Source organism: Camellia sinensis, chromosome 1 (assembly GCF_055761805.1).
Source record: "Camellia sinensis isolate YWXY chromosome 1, ASM5576180v1, whole genome shotgun sequence".
NCBI classification, from domain to species: domain Eukaryota; kingdom Viridiplantae; phylum Streptophyta; class Magnoliopsida; order Ericales; family Theaceae; genus Camellia; species Camellia sinensis.
This window is the reverse complement of record NC_138961.1, coordinates 247,232,337-247,258,012: the sequence shown is the minus strand read 5'-3', so window position 1 is coordinate 247,258,012 and position 25,676 is coordinate 247,232,337. Positions and strand designations below refer to the sequence as shown.

Genomic DNA, 25,676 nt, shown 5'->3' with positions numbered 1-25,676 from the left:
TAATATAAACTTGTCTTTATGGACAAGTTAATTCAGCACTTAGAATTTCTTACCCAAAAAAATTCAAAATTAGATTTTTGGCCAAACACCCTAATTATTAAGAAGCTAAGGCGGGAATGTTTCTAATTTTAAATTTGTTTTAATTATAAATTTTTAACTTGCAAAAAAATTTCATTAAACAAACCCAAAAGAATTGGTACAGAAAAGGCAGTCTCACAGTAAACGGCTAATTTTTTTTGGAACAGAAATCACCGGCTATGAATTGTGAAAAAAAAAGAATCCAATCTCACAATGAACGGCTAGATGTCGTCTCTCTCTCTTCCCTATGTTTTATCTCTCCCTAAACCCTTTCGATCTCTATCTTCAATCCATCCGAGAAACCCGAAACCCTTGAAATTGACTCCTTCAAATAGTCTTTATGATGGAAAAGATGAAGACGATGCACGAACAAACCCTAAGAAGAAGCTGATGAAGAAGACGAAGCTTGAGATTGCCGTCTGAAATCCGTCACGCATCTTGAATCCAGGTATTTATTTTTCTGAAATCGTCTTTCTCATGATGGAGAATTGCTTAAAATTTGCTTAAAATTGCTTGAGATTAGTTGAGATTGCTTGAAATTTGTTTTAGATTGCTTGAAATCTGTCTAAAATTGCTTGATTATTGTTGGTTTTGTATGATTCTTTCTTTGTTGTTCTGATTGTTGAATACTACTATATTCTGTTCACTAGTGCAATGTTTCAATCTTGAATTCGTTCTTATATTATGTTAAAGTTCGGTTTGGAGGATTTAGAGTTGTAGAAATTTTCTGGTACTGCCAAATTTTTGGATTGGAATTTGAGTTATATGATTGTGTTTGAGAGATAATTGTTGTCATTGATCTGATTTTCGTAGACACTAGTGCAATGCTTGAATCTTGAATCTTGAATTTGTTCTTGGATTATGTTAAAGTTTAGTTCGGAGGATTTAGAGTTTTAAAAGTTTTCTAGCCACTGCTAGAATTTTTGCTTGAAATTTGAGTTATATGATTGTTTTTGAGAGAGAATAATCAATGTTATTGATTTGATTCTTTTGGGAGTTTATTTTAGAGTTTTTAATGATTGTGTAATGCAGAGAAATTTCCTTTCGTGATCTATAGCGACCCCGGTCTTTTCTCTTTAAATTATTGTATCCGGACTTAGGTTCCGTGGATCCTGTCATTACTTATTGGTTGTTGTTGTCCTTTAATCTCTTTGTATTTGAAGTATAGGTTGTGTTGGACGGGTCTGTTACAGGTTGGTTGATTTTGGATGCCAATAGGTGATGCCCAGTTTTTGGCCTTCACGCTCGAGCGGAAGTTTTAACGCTCGAGCGGTCCCTTCGTTGTTGCTTCTCCGCTCGAGCGGGAATTTTGACGCTCGAGCGGGATTTTCCATCTCCCAGTACTTTGCTCTGCAGTTCTTCCGCTCGAGCGGTAGTTTTTACGCTCGAGCGTGATCCCTTGTTTTTGTTCCTCCGCTCGAGCGGTGAGTTTGACGCTCGAGCGGGTGCCAGCGCCTGCAAAACTTCTGGAAGGGTGCAATCGACGCTCGAGCGGCTTTCTTCACGCTCGAGCATGATTCTGTGTCTTACGCTCGAGCGGGGCTTTCTACGCTCGAGCGTAGAGTCGATTATATCAGTCCGTGATTTCACTTTTTGGATCACTTTTTGACCTACCTTTTCTTTCTTAACCTTTAAAAACCGCCATTTGAGAGTTTCTCTCTCTACTCTCACCTTCTCTCTAAGATTTGATCTATTCCTTGTGATCTTCTACCCTAGTTCCTTTGGAAGAAAGGTAGAGCTTTGCGAGATCTTTCTTTTAATCTGAAAAAGAGAGGATCTGGAGCACTTTGGATTTTGGGTCACCATCTCCATCTTCTCTATTTTAGTTGTGATCTTCAAGGTAGGGATTTCCTACTCTATTTTATAAGCTTTGTTCTAAGTTTTGGTATTTTGATATGTTGGGGATACTTTGGTAATTTTGGAAAGACCCCTAGTTGTTATAATAAATTAATTTATATAATTAATTTAGGAAAAATTGGGGAATTTAGTTGAATTCATGGAATTAATGAATTTATTGATTAAATGGTGTAGTAGGTTAGTTTAATCACTCACCTATCGAAAATGTTGGAATTACGTTAGTTGATACATTTATTTCCTGTTTAGAAATAACTGTTTTGGGCTATCGGTGGAGGATAGTCGTGATTGTTGTAGACATTGCATGTGGATTAGGAAAAACTGAAACTAATCACATTGGTTAAGTCATTGATTTAGACTGTTGAATTAATACAGAAAATACATGTATTGATTGTGTGTTGTATATGACGAGTGTTTAATACATTGTATATGCATTTTTGTGTGGGAGGAGATAGGGGATGTACTCCACGGTTTAGGGGAAGATAGGGGATGGACCTCTAAACCGGATTTTTGTTTGGGAGGAGATAGGGGATGGACTCCATTAGCACCATTTTTATGTGTGCTTATTATATTGAAGTGTTTTTACATGATTGTTGATACAGCACTAAAATGTGTATCAAATGGGAAGTATGAAGTGTTTTGATATGAGCATGAGTCTCATTTGTTTTGTTGATATTGGAAGTAATGTGAATATGATATATAATTCACTGTTGTAAGTTTGGCCAGGTTCTGAGCCATGTTGATAATAATGGAAAGTGAAATGTGCCTTAGACATTAGTGTCATGAGACTGTTTAATGGTAAAAATTGGTTATCTTAGTTAACCATCTATTGAATGCTATAGCTTTATTCAATGCTTATATTTGGTTTAGTATTTTTCTACTGGGCTGTGGCTCACCCTTTATGGGAACATCATTTTCAGGTTCTGGTGATAAGCTACCTCCCCGGACTTAGCCTGGAAGGATTTGATGTTTGGGATTTTGAAGACTTGTCTTTAGTTATATGTTTTATTTTGTTATTTTTGAGATTTCATGTAAACATTCAAGCCTAGGGCTTAACTTGTAAATGAGTTAGTACTCATCCTTTTTGTGTCCAAGTGTTAGCTTGGAAAGATGTAAGCCCTTAGGGCATTTATTTTGATGTTGCAGGATGTTACATGTGATGTCTTTCAATAAGAATACTCTGATGAATAACTCAAATGATTCAGTTTCTTTTATAAATGCATGTTAATGTTATGGTTATTATGGGTTTATTTTGAGGGCGTGACATGATCTGATTCAGATCAATGTTCCAAGTAAAATTGATTTTGTGTGCATGATTTTGTTTTTAATGATTGTTTTAATGTTTCCAGCAAACACTTTCGGTGTTTTTCAAGTTTTGTTTATGTTCTAATTTTTAAGTTGTTTTAAGCTCTTAATTCATCTGTTTTTTGGTTCTTTCTTTTTCTTTTCTTTTCTTTTCTTTTTTTCAGTTTATGTATTTATTTATTTTTGGGGTTCTAATTTTTAAGTTGTTGCTTACAACTTTGCCTTTTTGTTATTGTTTTATTGGGTGTTTTTAGATTTTAAATAAATTGTTTTCAGCTCTTGTATTTGTTCTGTTCTAATTTTTACCATTTTTTAACTGTTAATTAAGTTTTTTTTGGTAGTTCAGCTGTTAATGCAACTGTTTTTTTACCAGTTTTTGGGTGTTTTCTGATTTTTTTTGTTATCATTTTTAATAAGTTGTGAGGTATTAATTCAACTAATTTTTATTGTTTATTTTGGGTGTTTTGAGTTTTTTTTGTCCTAATTTTTCTTTTTCTTTTTTTAAGCTTCTAATTAAGCCTTTTTTGTGTGTGTGTGTGTGTGTGTGTGTGTGTGTCTATTTTTGTTTTCAATTGTTTTAGTGTTCTAAGTTTTAAATTGTTGTGGTAGTTAATGCAACTATTTTTATTATTATTGTCTTTGGGTGTTTTTTGAGTTTTTCCTCCTAATTTTTAAGTTGTTTTCAACTTCGCCTTTTTGTTATTGTTTTCTTGAGTGTTTTTAGCTTTTGTATTTCTTCTGTTCTAATTTTTACCATGTTTCAACCGTTAATTAAATGTTTTTTTGGTAATTCAGCCGTTAATGCAACTGTTTGTTTGTTTTTGTTTTTGTTTTTAGTTTTTTTTTTTTTTTTTTTTTTCCTGTTTTTTTAGGTGTTTTCTGAATTTTTTTTTTTTTGTAATTCTTTTTAAGAAGCTGTCATTTTTGTTATCATTTTTAAGTTGTTGTGAGGTACTAATTCAACTACTTTTTATTGTTTATTTGGGGTGTTTTCTGAGTTTTTTTTCGTTCTAATTTTTTTTTTTTTTTTTGGGTGTGTGTGTGTGTTGCTAGTTTTTGTTTTCAATTGTTTTAGTGTTCTAAGTTTTAAATTGTTGTATTAGCTGTTAATGCAACTATTTTTATTATTATTGTTTTTGAGTGTTTTTTGAGTTTTTTATTCTTCTAATTTTTAAGTTGTTTTCAACTTTGCCTTTTTGTTATTGTTTTTGTGGGTGTTTTTAGCTTTTAAACTGTTTTCAGCTTTTGTATTTTTTCTGTTCTAATTTTTACCATTTTTTAACTGTTAATTCAGGATTTATTTATTTATTATTCAGCTGTTTGCAACTGTCTTTTTCTTTTTCTAAGCTTCTAATTAAGTTTTTTTTTTTTTTTTTGTCTGTGTGTGACTATTGTTTTTTGTTCAATTGTTTAGTGTTCTAAGTTTTAAATGTTAATGCAACTATTTTATTATTATTGTTTTTGAGTGTTTTTTGAATTTTTCTTCTTCTAATTTTTAAGTTGTTTTCAACTTCGAATTCATTTGTTTTGGTTTTTATTTTTATTTATTCTTTCTTTTTTGTTTCTTGGGGGTTACCAATTTCATTTGTTATAAGTTTTTTTAATTGGTTTTTAGGGTGTTTTCTATGTTTTTTTTGTTATAATTTTAAAGTTGTTTTCAGTATTAATTCAACTAATTTTTATTGTTTATTTTGGGTGTTTTTTGAATTTTTTTTTTGGATCTTCCATTTTTTTTTGCGTGTACATTTTATTTTGACATTTTTTTTAATTTTTTGTGTGTACATTTTATTTCTGATTTCATTTTTTATAAGTTTTTTTAATTGGTGTTTAGGGTGTTTTCTATGTTGTTTTGTTATAATTTTTAAGATGTTTTCAATACTAATTCAACTAATTTTTATCGTTTATTTTCGGTGTTTTTTGGTTTTTTTTTTTGGGATCTTTCATTTTTTTGCGTGTACATTTTTTTTTGACAAATTTTTTAATTTTTTGCTTCTAGTTGTTTTATGAGTTTTTAAAAATTTTTTTTAGTGTTATAATTTTTCAATTGTTGTCTAGAAAGCATGGATACGGATACGTATACGGATACGAGATACAGATAGGATACGATACGATACGGATACGGCGATACAGCAAAACCTAAAAAAGTAGGATACGGGTACGGTTAGGATACGTTTGTAAAAAATAAAAATAAAAAAATTATTAGTAGTGTGTTACACATAAGCTCAAGAAACTCAAGAATGTTGAGAAATCACATACTAATCTTTAAGAATTAGGTATTAATTTAAGGCAGTAGTTAGTTTAGTTTTTAAATTTTCAATAGGTCTTGCAAATGTTTCATTTCAATATCAAGTCTAATATGTTGATATTATAATATCAAAACAATCCACAACTTGACCCTATGCTTTTTCCTTTTGCACTAGGCAAAAATATTCTATTCAAGTTTATTTGCTTATTTATTTATTGATATTTAATTTTACTATTGTTATATTATCTTATTAATCCTTATAGGGGACATACATGATACAATGAAGATATGTCAATTTGATAAATTCTATTACTTTCACTCACTATGTTATTTTTATAAAAAAAACTAAGCAGAGTATTGTAAAAATATTCTATTTATCCTCGCAATTATATTATATTAGGATGTTATGCAAGAAATAATACAATTCTAATTTCGTAAAAGGAGTAATATGTGACTTGGAGTATTTGACACTTCAAAATTAATTACGAAGTATCCGATAATATGTGACTTGGAGCATCCGATACTTCAAAATTAAAGTATCCAATACTTCAAAATTAATAAAAAATTAATTAAGAAGTATCCGATACGTATCCATAAGTATCTAAGGAGTATCGGTATCCGATACGGATACGTCTTCGTATTTGAAGTATCCGTGCTTTATAGATTGTTGTTATTAGCTGTTAATGCAACTATTATTATTATTGTTATTGCTTTTGGGTGGTTTTTTGAATTTTTTCTTCTAATTTTTAAGTCGTTTCAATTTTTTATTTTTTTGTATTCAATTTTTTACCATTTTCAGCTTTTGTAGGGTGTTTTTTGAGTTTTTTTTTTTTATAGTTTTTAAGTTGTTTTCTATATTAATTCAAATAATCTTTATTGTTTATTTTGGGTGTTTTCTATTTTTTTGTTCTTTGTCTTTCAATTTTTTTGAATGTACATCTTATTTTGGCAATCCTTGGTTTTTTTGCTTTTACTTGTTTTATGTATGTTTTTTTATTTTTTTTTATTGTTCTAATTTTTAAATTGTTGTTATTAGAGCTGTTAATGCAACTATTTTTGGGTGGTTTTCTGAATTTTTTCTTTAATTTTTAAGTTGTTTTCAACTTCTTATTTTTTTGTGTTCTAATTTTCACCATTTTCTCAGCGGTTGTTTTTGGGTTTTTTTTTTGAGTATTGTCTATTTTAGTTTTAGTTGTTTTCCTGTATTAGTTTAACTATATTTTTATTGTTTATTTTGGATATTTTCTAAGTTTTTTCAAATTTGAATTGAATATATCATTTCTTATCGGTAATATGTTGAGCAAATGAAATTTATCTTATCTTTTGAAGTTTTGGTGTTGTTTGAGTTTATTTTTATTTTTATATTATATTTTTGAGGCTCTATTTTTGACCTTAATTAAGCTATTTATTATTTTATATTTTGGATGTTTGCTGCAGTTTTGTTTGTTTTAATTTTTGCCCTTCTTTTTAGTTGTGAATTAAGTTTTTTTTTTTTGGGTTTTTTTTGGGGTTTTTTTGTTTTTGTTTTTGTTGTATTTTTTTTTCCTTTGTTTTTTTTTTTTTTTGTATTTAAAATTTAAAATTGTTGTATATATTGTTGTTACAACAACATTTTTTAAATTGTTTTTGGGAGTTTTCTGAGTTTTTTTTTTGTTAGAACTTTTAGTTTGTTTTTAGGTGTTGATTTTTTTGCTTGTAATTTTTTAATCCAGGATTAACAAGTGGTGTCGTTTTATCATTTTCACTGATCTGGTTTTTGAGTGTATTTTGAGTTTTTTTTTTGCAACTATGGTACAGACCCCCACTATTCCCTACCCCCACCAACGCCCCACACACACGAGAGGGTTAGTGATTGAAGGAAAAAAAAAAAAAAATTGGCCAATGACCGCTTACTGGGGGTGCTGGGAGTCTCCCCCAATGGAGGTCCCAAGCATTATGTTTTTTCTTTAATATATATATATATTTTTATCAATTTTAAGTTGTCATTTTTAAACTATTATTATTTTTTTGTTAATGCAGCTATTGATGCAATTGTTTTTAATAGGTTTTTGGGTGTTTCCTGAGTTTTTTTTCCTTGCTAATAACTATTTTTGAATTTTTTTGTTATAGATTTTAAGTTGTTGTTTTTAGGTATTAATTAATTGATTTTGGGTGTGTTCTTTCTTCTTCTTCTCTTATGTTTTACATTTTTTTTTTGCGGAACTTTGGTTTTTCTGAGTTTTTTTTTTTTTTTTTTGTGTGGCTATTTTTTGTTTTTTTGTTTACTGACCTTAATATTTACCTTTTTCTAAAAATATGTTTGTTTTTCTTATGTGCTTTTTTAGCTTTTAAGTTTGTTTTCAACTCTTTATTTTTTTGTATTCTAATTCTTAATCTTACCATTTGCCCAATTATTTAATAAAGATTATTTTGGGCTGTTGATTTTTTTGTTATAGTTTTTAAGTTGTTTTTAGGCATTAATTCAACTAATTTTTTATTGTTTATTTTGGGTGTTTTCTGATTTTATTTATTTATTTGGTTCTTTATCCTTACATGTTTTTGCATGTATAATTTTATTTTTGCAATTTTATTTTTTGCTTTTAGTTGTTTTATGAGAGTTTTTTTTGTTCAGTGTTCTAATTTTATTGTTGTTGGGTGGTTTTTTGAGTTTTTTCTTCTTAATTTTTAAGTAGTTTTCAACATTTTATTTTTTTGTATTTGAATTTTTACCATTTTCAGTTTTTGGGTTGTTTGCAGACCTTATATTATGACCCCCTTTTTTTTTTTTTAAAACTGTTTTTCTTATGTGTTTTCAACTTTAGAATTTTCCCAGCTGTTGTTTTTGGATGGTTTTTTCAGTATTTTCTGTTATAGTTTCAAGTTGTTTTCATGTATTAGTTTAATTATTTTTTTATTGTTTATTTTGGGTGTTTTTAATTTTTTTTTTTCAAATTTTGAATATGTCATTTCTTATCAGTATATGTTGAGCAAATTTCTTCTAATTTTTATATTATATTTTTGGGGTTCTACTTTTTTGGAGTTGTTGTTTTTAGACCTTAATTCTGCTTATTATTTTATACTTTGGAAACTTTGCAGTTTTGTTTGTGTTTTAATTTTCTCCCTTCGTTAAGTTGGTTTTTGGTTTTTTTTATTTTGTTTGTGTTTTTATTTATTTTTTTCTTGTTTTAATTTTTGTGATGAATCTTGTTTTAATTTTACCCTTCCTTTTAGTTGTTTTTTGGGTTTTTGTTTGTTTGTTTGTGTGTGTGTGTGTGTGTTTTTTAACCATTTGAGTTTTTTGTTTTGAGTTTGAATTTTTAAATTGTTGTATATATTGTTGTTAATGCAACATTTTTTAAATTGTTTTTGGGAGTTTTCTGAGGTTTATATATCTTCTTTTTTTTTTTTGGGGGGGGGGGGGTTCTAATTTTTATATTTTTTTGCATGTATTTTTTAATCCAGGTAATCAAGTGGTGGTTGGTTTTATCATTTTTGTTTGCTAAATAGTTTTTTTGGTTCTAATTATTTTTATATTTTGGGTGTTTCTAATTTTATTTTTATTTTTTAATATAAAAAATTGTGTTCCTATTTGTAATCGTGTTATTTTCAAATATAATAAATCTAATTAAATCAAATATAAAAAAAATAATAAGATTTATAAAATAAATCATTATTTTGTTACTTTACTGTTTTTTAACATATTTTATTATTTTACTGATTTTTATTTATAATATATATCAATTAAAAATTAAAAAATATATATAAATAAATTAAAAATATTATCTATAAAAATAATACCTAAGATAAAAATAATAAATATATTTAAAAATAACTATTTAACTCACATTTATATAATAAATATATTTTAGAAATAACTACTAAAAAAATATATATATATATTACCGCTTCCCGAGGCGCTCCCAACCCAAGAAACTTCTATCAGCTCACGCTTCTCCGCTCCCGCCCCCGCCCCCGCTCCCGCTTCGTGCAACTTAGTTTTGTACCCTTGCTGGTTATCCTTGTAGCTGTTTCAAAAGATACTTCATTGTTATCTTTTTCAGATCTGGTGGTCCACCAATTAATGTACACATTAGTGTACCAATTAGGATTATGCCATTATTATTGACCACACTTATTATACAAATTATAAATACCCAAAACCTTTAAAATATTAGTTAGTATATTAATTGATATATCTAGCATTATTCTTTTCAGATTAGGTTGCATGATGCAGTTTGATTTGTTGCACAGTGAAAGGTACACAGAGCAAGCAGATGCAATTACCTTTTTGATGTTGAGATACTGCAATGCTTTTGTTCTCAATCTAGTTGGGTTTTCTCAATAGAAAAACAAGAACAAACTCTGGATATCGCCTAATTTGGTACAGTAATAATAGACCACGAAGACCACAACTTTTGTTCTGCGCAAGGAAGGCATGCCAGATGCAGGTATATGTTGTTCCTATGATACAGTTGTTTGGTTGTAATATATAACAGCATCATTGCCGAGAAACAGTTCACCATGGACAATGTCCTCATCTTGCCTTTTGTAATTTGTGAGGAATATACCCTGTTGGTACCCAAATGCTGTTTCCTTGTAATTGTGATGAATTACTTATTTGGTAGTGTTTTATTGTTGATGGATATTTGTTATATATACTCACATAGTAAATATATGCATGTGTGAGTTCCAAACATATAGTAGCGGGATTGATGACACTTAGATTTAGTAATGGAAACCAACCACTCTCCTGTTATCACCCTTTTATTGAACAAAAGTTCAGCCACTACAAAGTAGATGTAGTAGGCCTTATTCCTCACAAACCTAGAAGTTGCCAAGAGTTTTCTGTTTAGAAGAGAGAAAGCAGAGTCATTCCAAATTTCTCTTTTGCTTCCTTGTCAAAAGGATCATCTCCAAGATACATGTGGGTATAGGCCCTGCATAGGAGTTCACTTTCAACCTTGCTCACAACTTCATCCATCACTGCACTCACCAGAAAAGAAATTCTTGTTGAAATATCCTTTTTCACAATGTTCATAGCCATGCAAATGTACAATAGTTTCATCCCTTGTATCCTTACCTTTTGTTTGGAGAGTGTATCCTGGAAGCCGAGAAATCTCAATTATTGAACCACATGTCAGCTTTATGTCATCTGAAGCTTCACCCATAATCCTTCATCAACAGACAGGAGAGACGAGCTCTAAGGGAAAATTCAACTAGTGGCTAAATATAAATATGCAGTCATGGTGATTTGAAAGGACAAACTTACTTCTTTGTGAGCTCGTCATTCTTTCCACCAGTGAGCTTTTTGATAGATGCTCCAAGAACTTCATCAAAGTTCTTTCTTACCATGCTCATTGTGAGGTTGGAAAACACCATTACCAATCGCACCAGCATTCCTACATCACTGTCAATTACCAGTTGGTACATTTCCTTGGTAGGTTTTGTTGGTGCTTTCCCAATTTTTGTCCTCAGAAGATCTTTCAGTGTCTCATTATCTGCATATATTCCTGCAATTGGAAAACAATACAAGTAATTAACCTTGCATTTATGCTGCATAATGATATTCATTATCCTCTCTGAGATCAGCTCTTAGAATCTTGATCAAGTGGCCAAACTGTTGGATTTTACATCATTAAATTGATTGTTCAAATTGTTTGTAGATGATCAATTTCTTGTTATGTAATTCCAAGTATCTTTCTTGGTTTTATTTTGTGTGACCCTATTAGTATTAGCTAAGTTTGTAGTTTTGAACACGTCAGACCTTCTTGGGTTCGGCTGTGTTAATTATATCACCTTTGCAGGTGTTCAACCACCTCTGTTTATCACATAGGCACATAAAATCCATTACTGATTTTACATGGGTATGACACCAAATATGTGAGGTTTTATAGTCATAGATCAAGTATATATGAGTAAATAGACTGAGATTTTGACAGAATGATACCGAAGCCATAGATTTTGATGCCGATGCCAAGCACGCTTTTTTTCCTCAACCCAACCGCATTCAACTGCTTCCCATCATCCAACTTAATCGGAAAGGAGACCCCGGTCTTGGGTTCAGTCTCAACCGGCACGTCATCTTTCTTGCCCATTTGTGGCTCTTCATCAGCTTTCCCCATCTCACCATCGGCAATCTTATTTGATTCAGGGCCATTCACTTTCTCCTCTTTAGGTGTCAGTGCCTCTAAGGAAACCATCTTAGCCTTGGCAGTGATATCCTCCACGGTGGTTGCCATTCTTTGACGATGAGAGTTTAGGAGAGAGATGTGAGATTTTGGATGGTGGTTTTGGCTGGCTATGCTATGGCCCTTTTTATCTTCAGCCTACCTTGTTTTGAGCATTAGATAGGGGAACTTAAATGGTGTACATCAGTATTGTTGGAGTCCATGTGAGTGAGTTTGTTTCCGTATAAATTGTTTTAGTTGATCTACTTTTGCAGTCCACATAAATGTGGAATTCTCAACTCCCACCTACCTTGATGTAACGCTGACCTATTAACTTGACTAAGGCTATGGGTTTTTTTTGTCCAAATTCAGTTTCAATCCTTTGAGATTTTTACGTGGGATTGACTGTTACGAGTATTTTGAAACAGGAAGACAAAATACCCTTAATTTCGATCAAGATCATTTGATTCAGTAGATTACGACTGTTTTTGGATTATTCCTACATGAGTAATTTTTTTTTGCAATGTTGATTCTCTCTTTATATCCTTTATATTTATCATATGATGTGATATATTTTGCAATTTTTAGATGTTAAAGATGTAGATGTAGGGATTGGTTAAAAACAAAAGGTCACATATTGCTCTTGTTTTATACCATTTAATCAATGTTGAGTTAAAAAAAAAAGTGATGCATTTGGATGGGACATTTATGAAGTGCATGAAGAAATCTTCAGAAACAAGATAAGAATTTAGAAAGGTGTGCTTGCCGCACTGAAATTAGTGAAGGTTTTCCTGTCTTAAATATACTTTCTACCATAAAATTAAACTAAAAATGTAAATCATATTGTAAAATAATTTAATTTGAAACATAAACAAAAAGAGTTAGAGAATTCAATTATGAGAAATTAAAAGGATAGGTTTGTGGAGTGATTGTCTTTGGAAATTTATTGCATGAAAAGAACCTTACTAGCTAACCACTAGGTGGGTACACTGCCCTGGTCCACGCTCCCTTCATCTCTAATGTATCATTAAAAACATTTGTCATCATGTGGAAAAAAAAAATATTGAGCGTAAACTCCCAATAAAAAATTACAAATGAATGAAAATGGGTAAGTTTTGTTTCCCACTAACTCAACATTATTGTGATTTCTACTGTAAATTAAAATTACTCATTAAATGATGTTATCACTGTTACATTCAATATTTACTCCCTCTTATGTGATTTTGCAAATGTAATTTGGTTACAAAAAATTAAATGAATAAAGCTAATTGAACTTGAGTTCAAATAGAAAATCAAATTTTCATTAACTCACTGACCCAACATTATTGTGGTTCATACTGTAAATTAAGATTACTCTCTGTGACTTTGCAAATGCAATTGGTTACAAATATTTAAATGAGTCAAAGCTAGTTGAACTCGAGTTCAAAAAAATAAAATAAAATTTATTCAAAAAAATAAAATAAAATTCATATAAACTCATATTCTTAAATAATAGACTATTATTTTTTCCTCTCTTGTTTTTTATTTTTTATTTTTTTATATTATATATATTTTTAGTAAAATAATAAGATTAAAAAATTGAGTAAAACATCAATTATGAAACTATCAATTATATTTTTACGAGATTAATGATGCACACAATTTAATATATAATCAAATGAATGTGATTATAGTATCATGAAAGGAAAAAATAGGTAAGATAAGCTTGTGTTGGTTGTTGTGTAAATGTAAGTTTTCATCTTGTATGGGAAAAAAGAAACAAAGAAATTAATCAAATTCCGAGAAACTTCATGAAATACTAATTTAGGAATTGAACTTCTCAATTTGTAATTTAATATACAAAACAACTATTTTCATCAAGCTAGTTATATGTTGTGTATTACCAGCAATTTCCACATAAGGCGAGTAGTATTCAAGACGCTTGACACAGATTAACGCATCATAAGTTTTATATAAATTACTTCTCAATAATTTTTTTATATTTATGATTCAATATTCAATTATAATTATTGTAATGCACTTCAAAATTATTTATTATTTTCTAATTTATTTTGAATTCAATAAAAACAAAAAAAAAAAACCCCAAATTAAAACGGGGAAATTACTGACTAGAGAATTTTTCAAAATTTAATTACAAAGTCATGGAGAAGTATACGAATTTACTTTTTAATGTATAAAAAATTTATCATTCATTTGAAAATAATTTTTTAAATCCAATTAAAACCCAAATTAAGCCCATATGAGTTAGGCTTTGCCCCAAACCCATAAACTCATCTATTTTTAAGCCTATGGACATATAGCCCATGAGTGTGGGCCTTAAATTTTATGGTTTAGGACCTATTGTAAAGAGGGGTTTGTCCGGGTCTGGGTATGAGGCCAAGCCCCATATTGAGTCGGTTTAAAATGCCCTGTGCTGAACCCTGAAATCGAATAAGCAAGCTATTGGAAGTGATGAAGGAAGAGAAAAGATCGAATCGAAAGCGTAAAAGGCCAAGGCATCGCAAACCACGACCTGAAAAATCTTCTGATAATCCCAACAATGATCATCTTCATCAAGTGTCTCAAAAGATCGATGAACACGAAGACTCTGCTTCTCCTCCTAGCCGTACAATTTCCAAGTCCTCTTCTTTCCTTGACAAGGTCTCTCTATATGAACATACGTGTTTCTCTCTCTGTCGCTATATATATACAGCAACTCATGTATTGGTATTGATTTGGGAATTGTATGTATGTATGTGTGTATATATTTATGTATGCAGATGAGAGCGAGGTTATCGGGAGGCCATTTTCGGATGATTAACGAGAAGCTCTACACTTGCACGTACGATTACTTTTTACCTACCTAATGTTTAATTTTATTTTTATTTTTTCACATGTATTGGCGAATTGATGGATTTTGGTATCTACTTGTAAGATAAACTGATAGAAAGAGAGAGCATAAATTGTGTATATATTATGATTGATGTATTGAATGTTGTGTTGAGCTCTCTCCTTTATAGAGGAGAGGGAGAACAATTACAAACCTAAAGTAGAAGCACAAACCAAACAACATTATTAAAGGTACATTATTAAAGCATACTAATTATTATACTAACCTAATTATTAAAGCAATACCTTACATATTATATTCTAACAGCCCCCTCAAACTCAAGGAGGATAGGAACCAACCAACTTGAGTTTGGAGAGAGTAGAAAAATAAAATAAAATAAAATAGGATAGGAGACACTGTATGGTCGTGTCAGACCGTTGTTGAAGACACGGTATGGTCGTATCACACCGTTGGAGAAGACACTGTATGGTCGTGTCGGACCGTTGTAGCAGATAATGTCTGGACAGTTTACGAGGTCATGCCGGACCGATGTAGAAGCTAACCGGAATCAATGTCGGGACAGTTTATGGGGTCATGCCGGACCGTTGTAGAAGCTGACCGGAATCAATGTCGGGACAGTTTACGAGGTCATGCCGGACCAATGTAGAAGCTTTTGGTAGTGCACCAAGAGGGCGACTTAGGGAGTACGTCATGGGTTGGCTTGGCTGGTTCCCATGGTATATAACCATGCTCACCATGATATATGTATAATCCCTCCTCAAACTCAAATAGGTGTGAAGATAGAAACCTATTTGAGGTTGAAACAAAGGGATTGATAAAGTGGAGCAAAACAGCTCAACACAGAGGGAAGATGTTAAAAAAAAAAAAAAAAAAAAAAAAAAAATGAGAGGAAGGGTTTTTTTTTTTTTGGTAATGAAAAGTGGAGCCAACGTGGGTGGACAGGTGGCCCAATAAGTGTGGTGGGATGGAATAAAAAGAGACATAAATATATATATATTAGTATTGGTGGAATGGTGATGATAATGTGTAACAGCGTCCGCGGGCCTCATGCTACAGTTCGGACTCGATTTGTGTCACGGTTCTTAATCTGAACCAAAGAGTCCAAATCTGGCAAATCGTTTTGAGAAACAGATTTTTGAAAAAGTAGTGCCAAACATGGACTGCTTTGCCAGATACAGAGTCGCCACCTAAATATTTTTTTTATGGGAGAATTTAGGAAACCCTGACTCGGTGCCGAAGGCCACATGTCCGTCATCACCGGAGTTGTCTCGGCTCGGGAGCTTGGGTACGATCGGGGAAGGTCAGCTATGAGCACCCCCTTTCGCCCGGTCCGAAGACCGGCCTCTACTAACCGTGATATCCAATTTTGAAAACGTTACTTGTGCGCGCAGCAAACAAGTATAGACCAAATCACCCAAATTGGAACAAAACATTTTTGAAAATGGTTTGCTACTCGCAAGTAGGCTAAAATGCAGATTTTGCCACCCTCAAGTGGGCTTTTAGAAAAGATGATTTTGCCACTATCTAGTGGGCTTAAAACTCACAGTTTTAATGCATTATTCCAATTTAGGTAATTCAACCTCCATCCACAGGCATTCAAGCAGTTATATCACATAAGCAGCTAGCCTCATGGTAATCATACTGTCATGGCAACACTCACACGCATGCGATATGCTAAAGCATAAAAGCTTACCTAGTACTCCGTGCCAAAATAATAAACTAGTTAGCAAACATGCATGATCCAAGTCCATGTTAAAAGTGGCTAATGCATCACATGCAAAATGCGATCTAGGCAGGCTCGGCTAGCCCTAAACATGGCATATGAAATGCGATCAACTATCACATAGTCAATTTTTGAATTGAAGTACGAATGCAGTTAGCGTGATGTACCGAGCCTAATGCATGCAGTACAAATGTATGGATGCACGCATGCATAGCATAAGGTATGCTAAAATAAATGTGCCCTAATCTACCATCATAAGCAGGTAAATAAAAGGGAGAAAGAAGTGGGGGTTGGAAGACATGCACACACACACCCACACTTATTACAAGTTTGCCCTCGCTCGGAGGGACCAAATAAATATTACAAATTAATTAACTACGCGAGCTAATTAAATATTACAAATTAATTAACAAATTAATTATTCTAAGAAAACAGTAAACCGTCTCGGGAAGCGCGCCGCCATGCGTAGGCTGCCTCTGTTTTCTTTCCTGTGCTCCTCTGGAGGCTGCCAAAATTTCAGGACTGCTTCCTTGGATGCTGGGAGACACCACCGGCTGGGTGAAATTGCCACCGGCACTGAGATGTTGCCACCGGCACAAAATTGAAGCTGTCGGCAGAGAAAAGATTGCCGGCCGGCACCTTACACTGCCGGTCGGCAGAGTATTCCTGCAGAACCTGCAACCCACAGCAACAGAGGACAAGGCAAAGCATGGCAGCACATTTCAAGGCATATATGCACTAACCATGTCTCTTATCATTGTAATGACTCAAAGGGACATGTGCCTCGATTCTCGGACCACCAATCGCGCATTTCCATGCATGATGGCCCAAAGAACCAAGTATGCAACTTTGATTTCAAATGCAATGCAAACCAAATAAACACACAAGGAGGCCTAACCTCTATCATACTCATCTCAAGAGGCAAGGTGATGCATGCAAGATGCAATGCAACTTAGGCATACGAGTTAAGGATGCAACATGCCGATACAAGCAAACATGCAAGATGAGCATGCAAATAAGCAAAGGATGGTCTTAAACATGAATTAGGCAGCTCTAGTTAGGCCCAAAACAGTGGCCATAATATGAAAATAAAATACCTCGAAATGCGTGCACACGGGCACGCAAACCGAGGCAATGGCATATGCAATGCAATGGCTAAAACGGCATATAGAATGCAACATGGACTTATACTAACATGAGAGAGCCTCAGCCACACTCACATAAGAGGCCGATGAATGAAAATGGAGTGCCTCGAAATGCGTGCACACGGGCACGCAAACCGAGGCAATGGCATACGCAATGTAAATGACATGAAAATGTGATATGGGCTTATACCAACATGAGAGAGCCTCAGCCATACTCACATAGGATGCCGACGGATGAAAATGAAGTGCCTCGAAATGCGTGCACACGGGTACGCAAACCGAGGCGATGACAGAATGCGATGCAATGACATGAAAACATGATATGGGCTTATACCAACATGAGTGAGCCTCAGCCACACTCACATAGGATGCCGGCGGATGAAAATGGGACTCTCGAAGTACGTGCACGCGTGCACGCAAACCGAGGACCGAACCTACAGCACGGAATGCCACTCTAACAAGACATGGCAAGATGATATGCTAGCATGCAAATTTCAGAAGCTAAACATGACCCGAAACAGCCCCGAATCATGGCAAAATGGCACCCGATGCATGACATGCGACCCGAAATGCAAAATTAGGCATACACAATGGCCTACAGCTATACAAAGCATGCACAATATGGACATGGAGCATGAAGACAGAAGCAAGGCAGCCCTGAGACAAGCATTTTCACAGTTTATGACATGGCCAAACAGCAAGCAAAGATAGGGCTAAAATGGCATACAAAAACGGCTCCGCAAGGGAGGTAATGAAGCAAGTGGTAGATGCAAAACCCAAACAGAAAAATACCCTTCTACAACACTGAAGAGGGACCAAAAATATGATGTTTTTCAGTAGATGACAAGGCTCGAAAACAGATACAAGCATGGCAAACAATTTATGCAAGATTAAGGCCACAAGAGGGCTATAACATGAAGTACACAAAATATTCATCAAATAGCCAAAGACCCTCAATGAAACATGACGGGGTCAAAATATGGCCACTTTAAGTTCAGACCAAGCCACAAAAACAGAAGAAAAACAGGCTAATAAATTATGCAAAAAGAGTGGGCCAAAGAGGGCTACAATGGCAAGTGGTACATGGAGGTCCCAAACAAGGATGAGCCCTTCTTCAATGTTGAAGAGGGGCTCAAAATAAGCCTATTTTCAGTTTATCTCAGGCTCGAAAACAGATCACACATAGGCTAAAAGAATCATGCAAAATAATGGCATACAAAGGGGTAATGAAGAAAGTGTGAGATAGGGTTCTCAAAGAGGGTTGAGCCCTTCAACAAACATGTAGAATAGCTCAAAATAGACCTAGTTTCAGTTAAGGTCGGAGCCTAAAACCGTAAGCAAATATGGCTAAGAAATGATATAAGAAAAAGCTCAAAAGAGAGGAAATGCTACTCACCCTTGAAGACCAAACTTTGATGGCTTCTTGGCTTGAGTTTGTGGCTCCTTAGGCTTTGAAGAACAGCCTCCAGCTGCTGGAAATGGAAGTGGTGGTGTTGTGCTATGGCTTGGTGTGTAAATGGCCAAGGATAATGGACTTTGGAGCTTGGAAGAGAGGGTTGAATGTATAGATATAGGGTTGTATGTATAATGCTCCAGCTGGTTTTCTTCTTCTAACCTAGTATAAGGAAGAAGAGGGCTTCCTTTATAGAGCCAAGGGAGTAAGACTTCTCTTAGAAGCTTCAAAACCAAGAGCCAAGATCCTCCATACACGTGTATGGAGGATCCAGTCTGTGCCCTCCAGCTGGCACAGCTGGAATCCACTCAATCTGCAGAATGCTCCGGAAGGTCGTCGGCTAGCAAAAAAGGCCGGTCGGCTACTTTAACCTGCCGGTCGGCACAATAAATTGCCGGTCGGCACAATAAATTGCCGGTCGGATAAATATAGTGCCGATGGGTGGCCGGTGAGGTCAAAAAAGTGCTGGTTGGTGTCCAAATTGAAGCCCCAGAAGTTAGCTTTCCAATGGCGCAAACCTTGCATTAAAATTCCTTCTGTGCAAAAAGTTATGCCCTTTTTCGTGAAGCCGCGCAGATTCGATCCAACCGGGATGATGCCCGACTTCAACTGATCATATCTCCCCCACCCGGACTTGGCTCTAGGAGATTCTTGAGTGCAAAATGAAGCCCCGGAAGTAAGCTTTCCGACGGTGGTGGCCCCATAGCTAAACTCCAAGCGTACAGACAGATAAGCCCGATTCAGCGAGGGCTGCTCGACTCGCTTCTACCCGGATTCATGCCGAACTTCTCCCAAATTAGTTTTCTCCTCTCCTTTCCTCTCTTCTTCAACTCCAAACTCCTAAACAAAGTGTTTTGAAAGATTTGCCTCTCTTCTAGCCGAAGAAACTGATTCTTTGCCCTGCACATCTCTCAACACCGAGCAAACCATCAGTAGTGCCCAAGTCTTAAGGGCGGTCAAAAATGGGGTGTCTACATAATGTTTTGTGGGTGGTGGAAAAAGTAAAGTGAGAGAGAGAAAATCTGTTTTCCGGATTGAGAGAGAGAGAGTGGGTGTAAAGTGTTTGGTGGTGTAAAATAAATGAAAAGAAAAAATAAAAAAATAATAAAGGAAGAAAAGTAAAATGAGTTTGAAAAACGAGAGAGAGAGCATGGGGTTGGGTCATAGATGCTGATGGTGTTTATAATAATAATAAGAATTATAATAATAATAAAATGAATGAGATTTCAAAGGAAGAATGGAGATGCATTTGTGTGAGCCCATCTCATGTGAGCTTTGTGCACTTTTCTGTTGCTGGCGTCTGTGGACCTAAGCTTTTCTGCATACCGAGGCTTGCTCTTTTTTTTTTTTCTTTTTTTTTTTTTTTTTTTTTTTAACTATACTAATTAATTAAATTCTAATTTGCAGAAACTTCACAAGCCAAAAACTCAACGAGCCGACCCATCCCATGGACCAAATATATGATACTTCGTGAAGGCCCTTGCATACTTCGAGCATAATTTCCTCTGGCTCTGGAGTTCCTGAGATATCAATCATTTTCTCTGCTGAGTTCCTCCTTCTTCCTCTTATCTCCCTCCACTGTCAACCGCCGAGAGAGCGAGAGAGAGACCGACGCAGCCTGGGTCACAGCGTCTGTAGGAAGTGGAGCTGGGATAGGATGGTGGTTGCGATCGGAGTTGTAGCAGCGGGAATTCTCTAAGTATTGTACAAACAGAGCTTTCCTTCCAGAAGAAGAAAGCCGGGTTGGAGAGAAAGCCGTCGTGGTGTCGAGAGAGAGATCCAGCAGCTTTGAACATTTTTCATGGCCCTTGCTCGAGAGCTCCGAGAGTGAGGGAGAGAGGAGTTCTGTTGTGTGTTTCTGTGTATTGTGTGTCTTCCTCTTTCTTATGCTCAACTCTTCCACCCTCCTATGTGTGCTGGGTGTGGGTGTCTGTCATGCATGTGTCAATGGAGAGAGATGTGTACCGTGTGTGTGTTGTTTAGCAGATGATGATGATGATGATGATGAGGATAAGGATGAGTGGAGTAGCGTTCGATAGCTTGCTCAGATCTGGCACATTGACGGCCGTAAACGCCTCATCCGACGGCGCAAACACCGTCACCTTGCCGCCTTTCAAGTCGGTGATGTTGACGGAGCGAAGGAGTTCGCGGTGATGACGTTGTTGCAGTTGTGTGGCGAGAGTGTGTGGAATAGGGGTTTGCTTGTCAAGGAAGGTGGGATTCCTTCATTGGCAGAGAAGAGAGGTTAGCAAGTTTATTGAGCCATCGTACGGCAGAGAAGAGTTCAACTATGGAATTTGTGGCAGCGGAATGAAGGTATGTGTAGAGGTCCGGCGGGCGGCCAAGGCGATGCTGCCGCCCGCCGGTGAAGCAGAATGACTAGGTTGTTAACCTAGCTCTGATACCATGTAAGATAAACTGATAGAAAGAGAGAGCATAAATTGTGTATATATTATGATTGATGTATTGAATGTTGTGTTGAGCTCTCTCCTTTATAGAGGAGAGGGAGAACAATTACAAACCTAAAGTAGAAGCACAAACCAAACAACATTATTAAAGGTACATTATTAAAGCATACTAATTATTATACTAACCTAATTATTAAAGCAATACCTTACATATTATATTCTAACACTACTGAAGAGAAAAAGCTTTGTGTTTGTTTGAATTTATATATTTACATAATAATTTCTATCTCAAAATTGAGTTTGCAAATTAGATTTTGAATTATTTTCCTTTTTCTACAGTGGAAACGATGCCCTTAACTATTTTAAAGAAGATCCCATGCTGTTTAATGTGGTAAGTACATTACATTACATTGCATTTTGAGCTTATGTTTGTTATGGATGTAGTTGAATTCAATTTGAAACTAGTAATTTTCTGTGGCTGCTTTAATTCTCATGTTTTTGTGTCTTACTTGGAGCAAACTTCAATCTGTCAAGGTTAAACTTAGAGAAAACATACGAGGATTGAAGTTTGAAGTCAGATCTTAGATAATTACATCCAAATGAAATCCTACGGAAACATTCAAAAAAAAAAAAAAAAAAAATCAAATCTGAGTCAATTCGAGTGTGTAGGATAATTTTTGCAGGTCAGAACAAAATTATCACGTTTTATTGTATATAGATTGTCTTATATTTTTCTTTAAAATTATTTGGTCTTCATACAACTTTGTTTATTCAAATATACTTGACTTATTCTATATTTTGATGCTCTTTGCATTGTAACTTATGTTTACTTACCTGGCCAGTATCATACAGGATATCAAGAGCAAATGTCACATTGGCCCGAGCAACCAGTTAATGTTATCATTAAATGGATAAAGGATCACAACCCTTCATTTCTTGTTGCTGATTTTGGATGTGGTGAGAACTTACAACATTTGCAATGGAAACCTTGTGAATTTATTCCTCCAAATATTAGGACTTGTTAGTTTGTACTCTACGTGGACATCTAAGTGTCATTAATCATTATGTTCAATTATATTCCAGGGGATGCACTCCTTGCAAGAAATGTCAAGAATAAAGTCTTCTCTTTTGACCTTGTCTCAAATGATCCATCAGTAATTGCGTGTGATATGTCAAATGTATGTGCTTCTTAATAATGCTTTTAGAGGTTTTATAGCTTTGCTGTGATCTGCTTGCTTTTCTCTCACTTGTGCCATTATTGTGTTTATGGATTGTAACCTCTGAAATCAAGTGTTGATGAAAAGGGAAAAAGGTTAAAAAAAGAGAGTAGATTAACCTTCTTATTTGTTCTCTGTGTCTATATCCAAAGCTATAAAGAGAATTGAAATTGTATATGATTCCAAGATGTAAGTAAATAAATAATTCAGCAAGAGAAAACAGGACCAGGACATATTAACTCATAATATAAAGATCTATCCTCTTTACATCATGTACTAACTTTTCAAGTTTTCGTTTTTGAAAGTGCCCTTTAATTACTTATAAAAAAAATACCCTTTAATTGGCAATTTTGTCTATTATAACTATAGGCCATGTTTGTTTGGGCGGATTGGATTAGCATTCCCATGACTAATAGTCCTAGGACTACGAATCCGTTGGATTATGAATCCTATCTTAACTAATAGTCAAGTTTAAAATAATTAGTCCGTACTTTAATTGTTTAACCAAATATCGGATTAATAATTTTATTGGACTATTAGTCCAATCCCAAGCTTATGTCCACCCAAACATACATGGCCATATAGTATTAGCATAAACTCAATATTTCAATTGTTGAACCATGCAAATGGCCTTGTCATTCAAAATGTTGCTTATGTTCTTATTTCTCAATGTACCTTTTGGTTTTCTGATGCATGCTATGTTGTTCTTGTTATAACCTCCCAATGTCTTGGTGGTTCATATAGATTGGATCTTATTAACAACTTTATGGTTACTGATCTTTTTTTGGTTAATGCTACTTGTAAGATGCCTTCTTTTGACTTTAAATGATTGTGCTTGGAACTGCAGACACCCCTTGACTCTTCATCTATAGATGTTGCCGTCTTTTGCCTTTCACTGATGGGCACTAATTTCTCAAGTTACCTTCAAGAAGCACACAGAGTTCTTAAGCCATCGTATGCATGTGATATTTTTTTTAAAGCTTTTCGATTTCTTTTCTTTTTCTATTTCATAATTTGAGAGGTAATGGCTCTTCACAGTGGCTGGCTCTTGATAGCAGAAGTAAAGAGCAGGTTTGATCCAAATACTGGAGGAGCAGATCCAGATAAGTTCTCAAAAGCCATCTGTGAGCTGGGTTTTGCTTCTGTATCAAAGGTTTATTCTTGTTCTCTCGTTGTTCATAACAATCTAATTTTCCCATTATCCTCTCTAATTTATAAGTATTATGCGCAGGATTTTTCCAACAAAATGTTTATATTATTATACTTCAAGAAAAAGGTCAGTAGCTTTATCCCATTTTTCTTGCAAGAGTATATATGCCCATTTGCTTTGTTGACAGTACCTGTTCAAGAACAGTGCCCGTTAAAATAACTTCATTCTTTGTTCTACAGGAGAAGCAAAATTCCAAGAGGGAAATTGAATGGCCTGAGTTGAAGCCTTGTTTGTACAAGCGTCGGTGAGCTCTGAACAAAAATGCTGGTGTCTCAAGATCAAAGAACCCAAATTGATATTGCTCTGGCTATTGCAGCGTGTAAAAGTTTTTTCGTGACCCTGATGTGGCAATACCGATTTTTTACATGTCTACATAGTTAATGAAGCTGCTGGATGTTTGTGACATTGTATTCATGTTGAGGGCTGGTCCTCTAATGTGCATGAATTGCCTGCTGTTTTCATTTGTGCCCCCATGGATTCGGAGCATCCATTCATGCATTTGACAGGGTACTATATTTTGGGGATACGGGATTCATAGCTTGAGGACCTAAATCTTTGCCTTCTTTTGGCAAGAACTGTTTTAACTTTTTGGTTTTTGATTTTTGATTTTTTTTATAATTTTGTGAGAGAAAAAGTGAAATGATTATAATTTATACGTGTTATTTTATTTTATTAATTTTTTAAATTTATTGTCTTTTAGTAGAGCTAATATAGTCCCAACCATATTGCCAAACAGGCCTTATAGGTTCAGGTCATAGCTGATGCCTATGGTTTACTGCGCTCTGTTTGGCAGCTTAGAAAATAACTTAACCGGCTAGGATTAGCCTACACTGGCTCTATTCATTTTAAGGCCGGTTTCACAATTTTTTTTAGCATAAATTTGTTTTTTATAAAAATTGATATTTTGGTTATTGGAAAAAGACGGAGACAGATGATAACGTGGGCAATTTTGAAAAATATTCTCTTCTTCTGCATCAGTTCCACTATTATTGCCGATAATGCTATATCGCCTCCGCTCTGTTCGAGGGATGGACTCCAGATATAAACACAGCTAAACAAATAATTTCATTTTGTTTCACAAAATTTAAATTTTGTATCAATTGCATCCATGAATAATGCAATATTTTTTCTTTGAAAAATGCTCACGTTAATTTCATATATCAAGTATTGAAAGGTGCATAAATAATATTGGAAGTGTAATAAATCTCAAATTATATATTTTAAATGTAAAGTTAATTTTATTATCATGTGCCACATAAAATATTCTATCCTGTTCAGATCACGGGTCGATCCCCCTTTGTTGGCCCTTGATTATTACCTCTTCCAAAATCCAGGTCTGGGCTGCAACAAACAACTTGTACTCTGAAAATCACTGCCTCGTTTTCACGTCCAATTTCTCAGCGAACTGTAAATTTGCCGGGCGCCTGGTACCCTATTACTCAATATAACAAGGGCACACATTATCATGTATCATGCTCTCACTGAATTATAGTAAACATAAAAACAGTCGCACTGCAAATCACAATACTTTGTGTACACAAATTTGTGCATCTACTGTTAGACCCAATTAACACAAACTGTTAATACAAATTCAACTTCAAGTAAGCTAGACACTTTGATCAGATCAGTTGAAGCTGAGAGTTGGCTGCACGAGAGGGACATAAATTCCTAACTTAAAAGGAAGAAGAAATGAAAAGAAAATAAAAAGAAAGAAAAGAGAATGATTCCTTCAACACCACAAAACAGAAGCCTACATAATGTGGTGACCGATTGTTGGAAACTACGGGATTATGAGAGAGATCACGGTCCATTCCGTGTGCAAACTTTGTTTGTAGGCTCTAATTTGTTATGGTTTGAGGACTCCAAGCTTCGGGCTTATGATTGTTTTAGCAAATGGCATTGTTCAGGGTATATAAAAGGCCTGGAAATGGAAAATTCTTCTGACAACCCTGTGTTGCTTCATCTTTCTGGCGACGAGTTCTTTTGAATTTGCTTCGAGTCGAGTGCAGTGGTCGGGATTTGACGCTACTGCATTGTTTCAAATTTCGGCTTGTTGAGCTTT

At 34.4% G+C, this 25,676-nt stretch overlaps 2 protein-coding genes and 2 long non-coding RNA genes across 5 annotated transcripts; 2 read left to right on the top strand and 2 right to left on the bottom strand.

The window, feature by feature from the left end:
* Positions 1-215: 215 nt before the first annotated feature.
* Positions 216-10,157, top strand: LOC145805619 (uncharacterized). Its single transcript, XR_014347922.1, has 2 exons — positions 216-526; positions 9,677-10,157. It is a non-coding gene; the product is annotated as an uncharacterized LOC145805619 (long non-coding RNA).
* Positions 5,233-9,885, bottom strand: LOC145805624 (uncharacterized). Its single transcript, XR_014347923.1, has 3 exons — positions 9,746-9,885; positions 9,365-9,486; positions 5,233-5,373 (listed from the first exon to the last, which is right to left on the bottom strand). It is a non-coding gene; the product is annotated as an uncharacterized LOC145805624 (long non-coding RNA).
* Positions 10,158-10,185: 28 nt separating the features above from the next.
* Positions 10,186-11,884, bottom strand: LOC114318459 (chalcone isomerase-like protein 1). Its single transcript, XM_028265358.2, has 4 exons — positions 11,409-11,884; positions 10,731-10,971; positions 10,542-10,633; positions 10,186-10,444 (listed from the first exon to the last, which is right to left on the bottom strand). Exons 1-4 carry the CDS (start codon positions 11,698-11,700, stop codon positions 10,311-10,313), a joined length of 759 nt encoding a protein of 252 aa, XP_028121159.2. The 5' UTR covers positions 11,701-11,884; the 3' UTR covers positions 10,186-10,310.
* A 152-nt stretch (positions 11,885-12,036) lies between these two features.
* LOC114318460 (S-adenosyl-L-methionine-dependent methyltransferases superfamily protein) lies at positions 12,037-24,299 on the top strand. Of its 2 annotated transcripts, XM_028265360.2 has the most exons (9): positions 12,037-14,268; positions 14,388-14,449; positions 21,527-21,578; positions 22,030-22,144; positions 22,271-22,365; positions 23,252-23,358; positions 23,443-23,557; positions 23,636-23,680; positions 23,794-24,299. In XM_028265360.2, exons 1-9 carry the CDS (start codon positions 14,080-14,082, stop codon positions 23,860-23,862), a joined length of 849 nt encoding a protein of 282 aa, XP_028121161.2. In that variant the 5' UTR covers positions 12,037-14,079; the 3' UTR covers positions 23,863-24,299. The 2 variants fall into 2 exon arrangements, with proteins under 2 accessions (XP_028121161.2, XP_028121160.2); XM_028265359.2 differs by having other exon boundaries at positions 23,443-23,680.
* Positions 24,300-25,676: the final 1,377 nt, after the last annotated feature.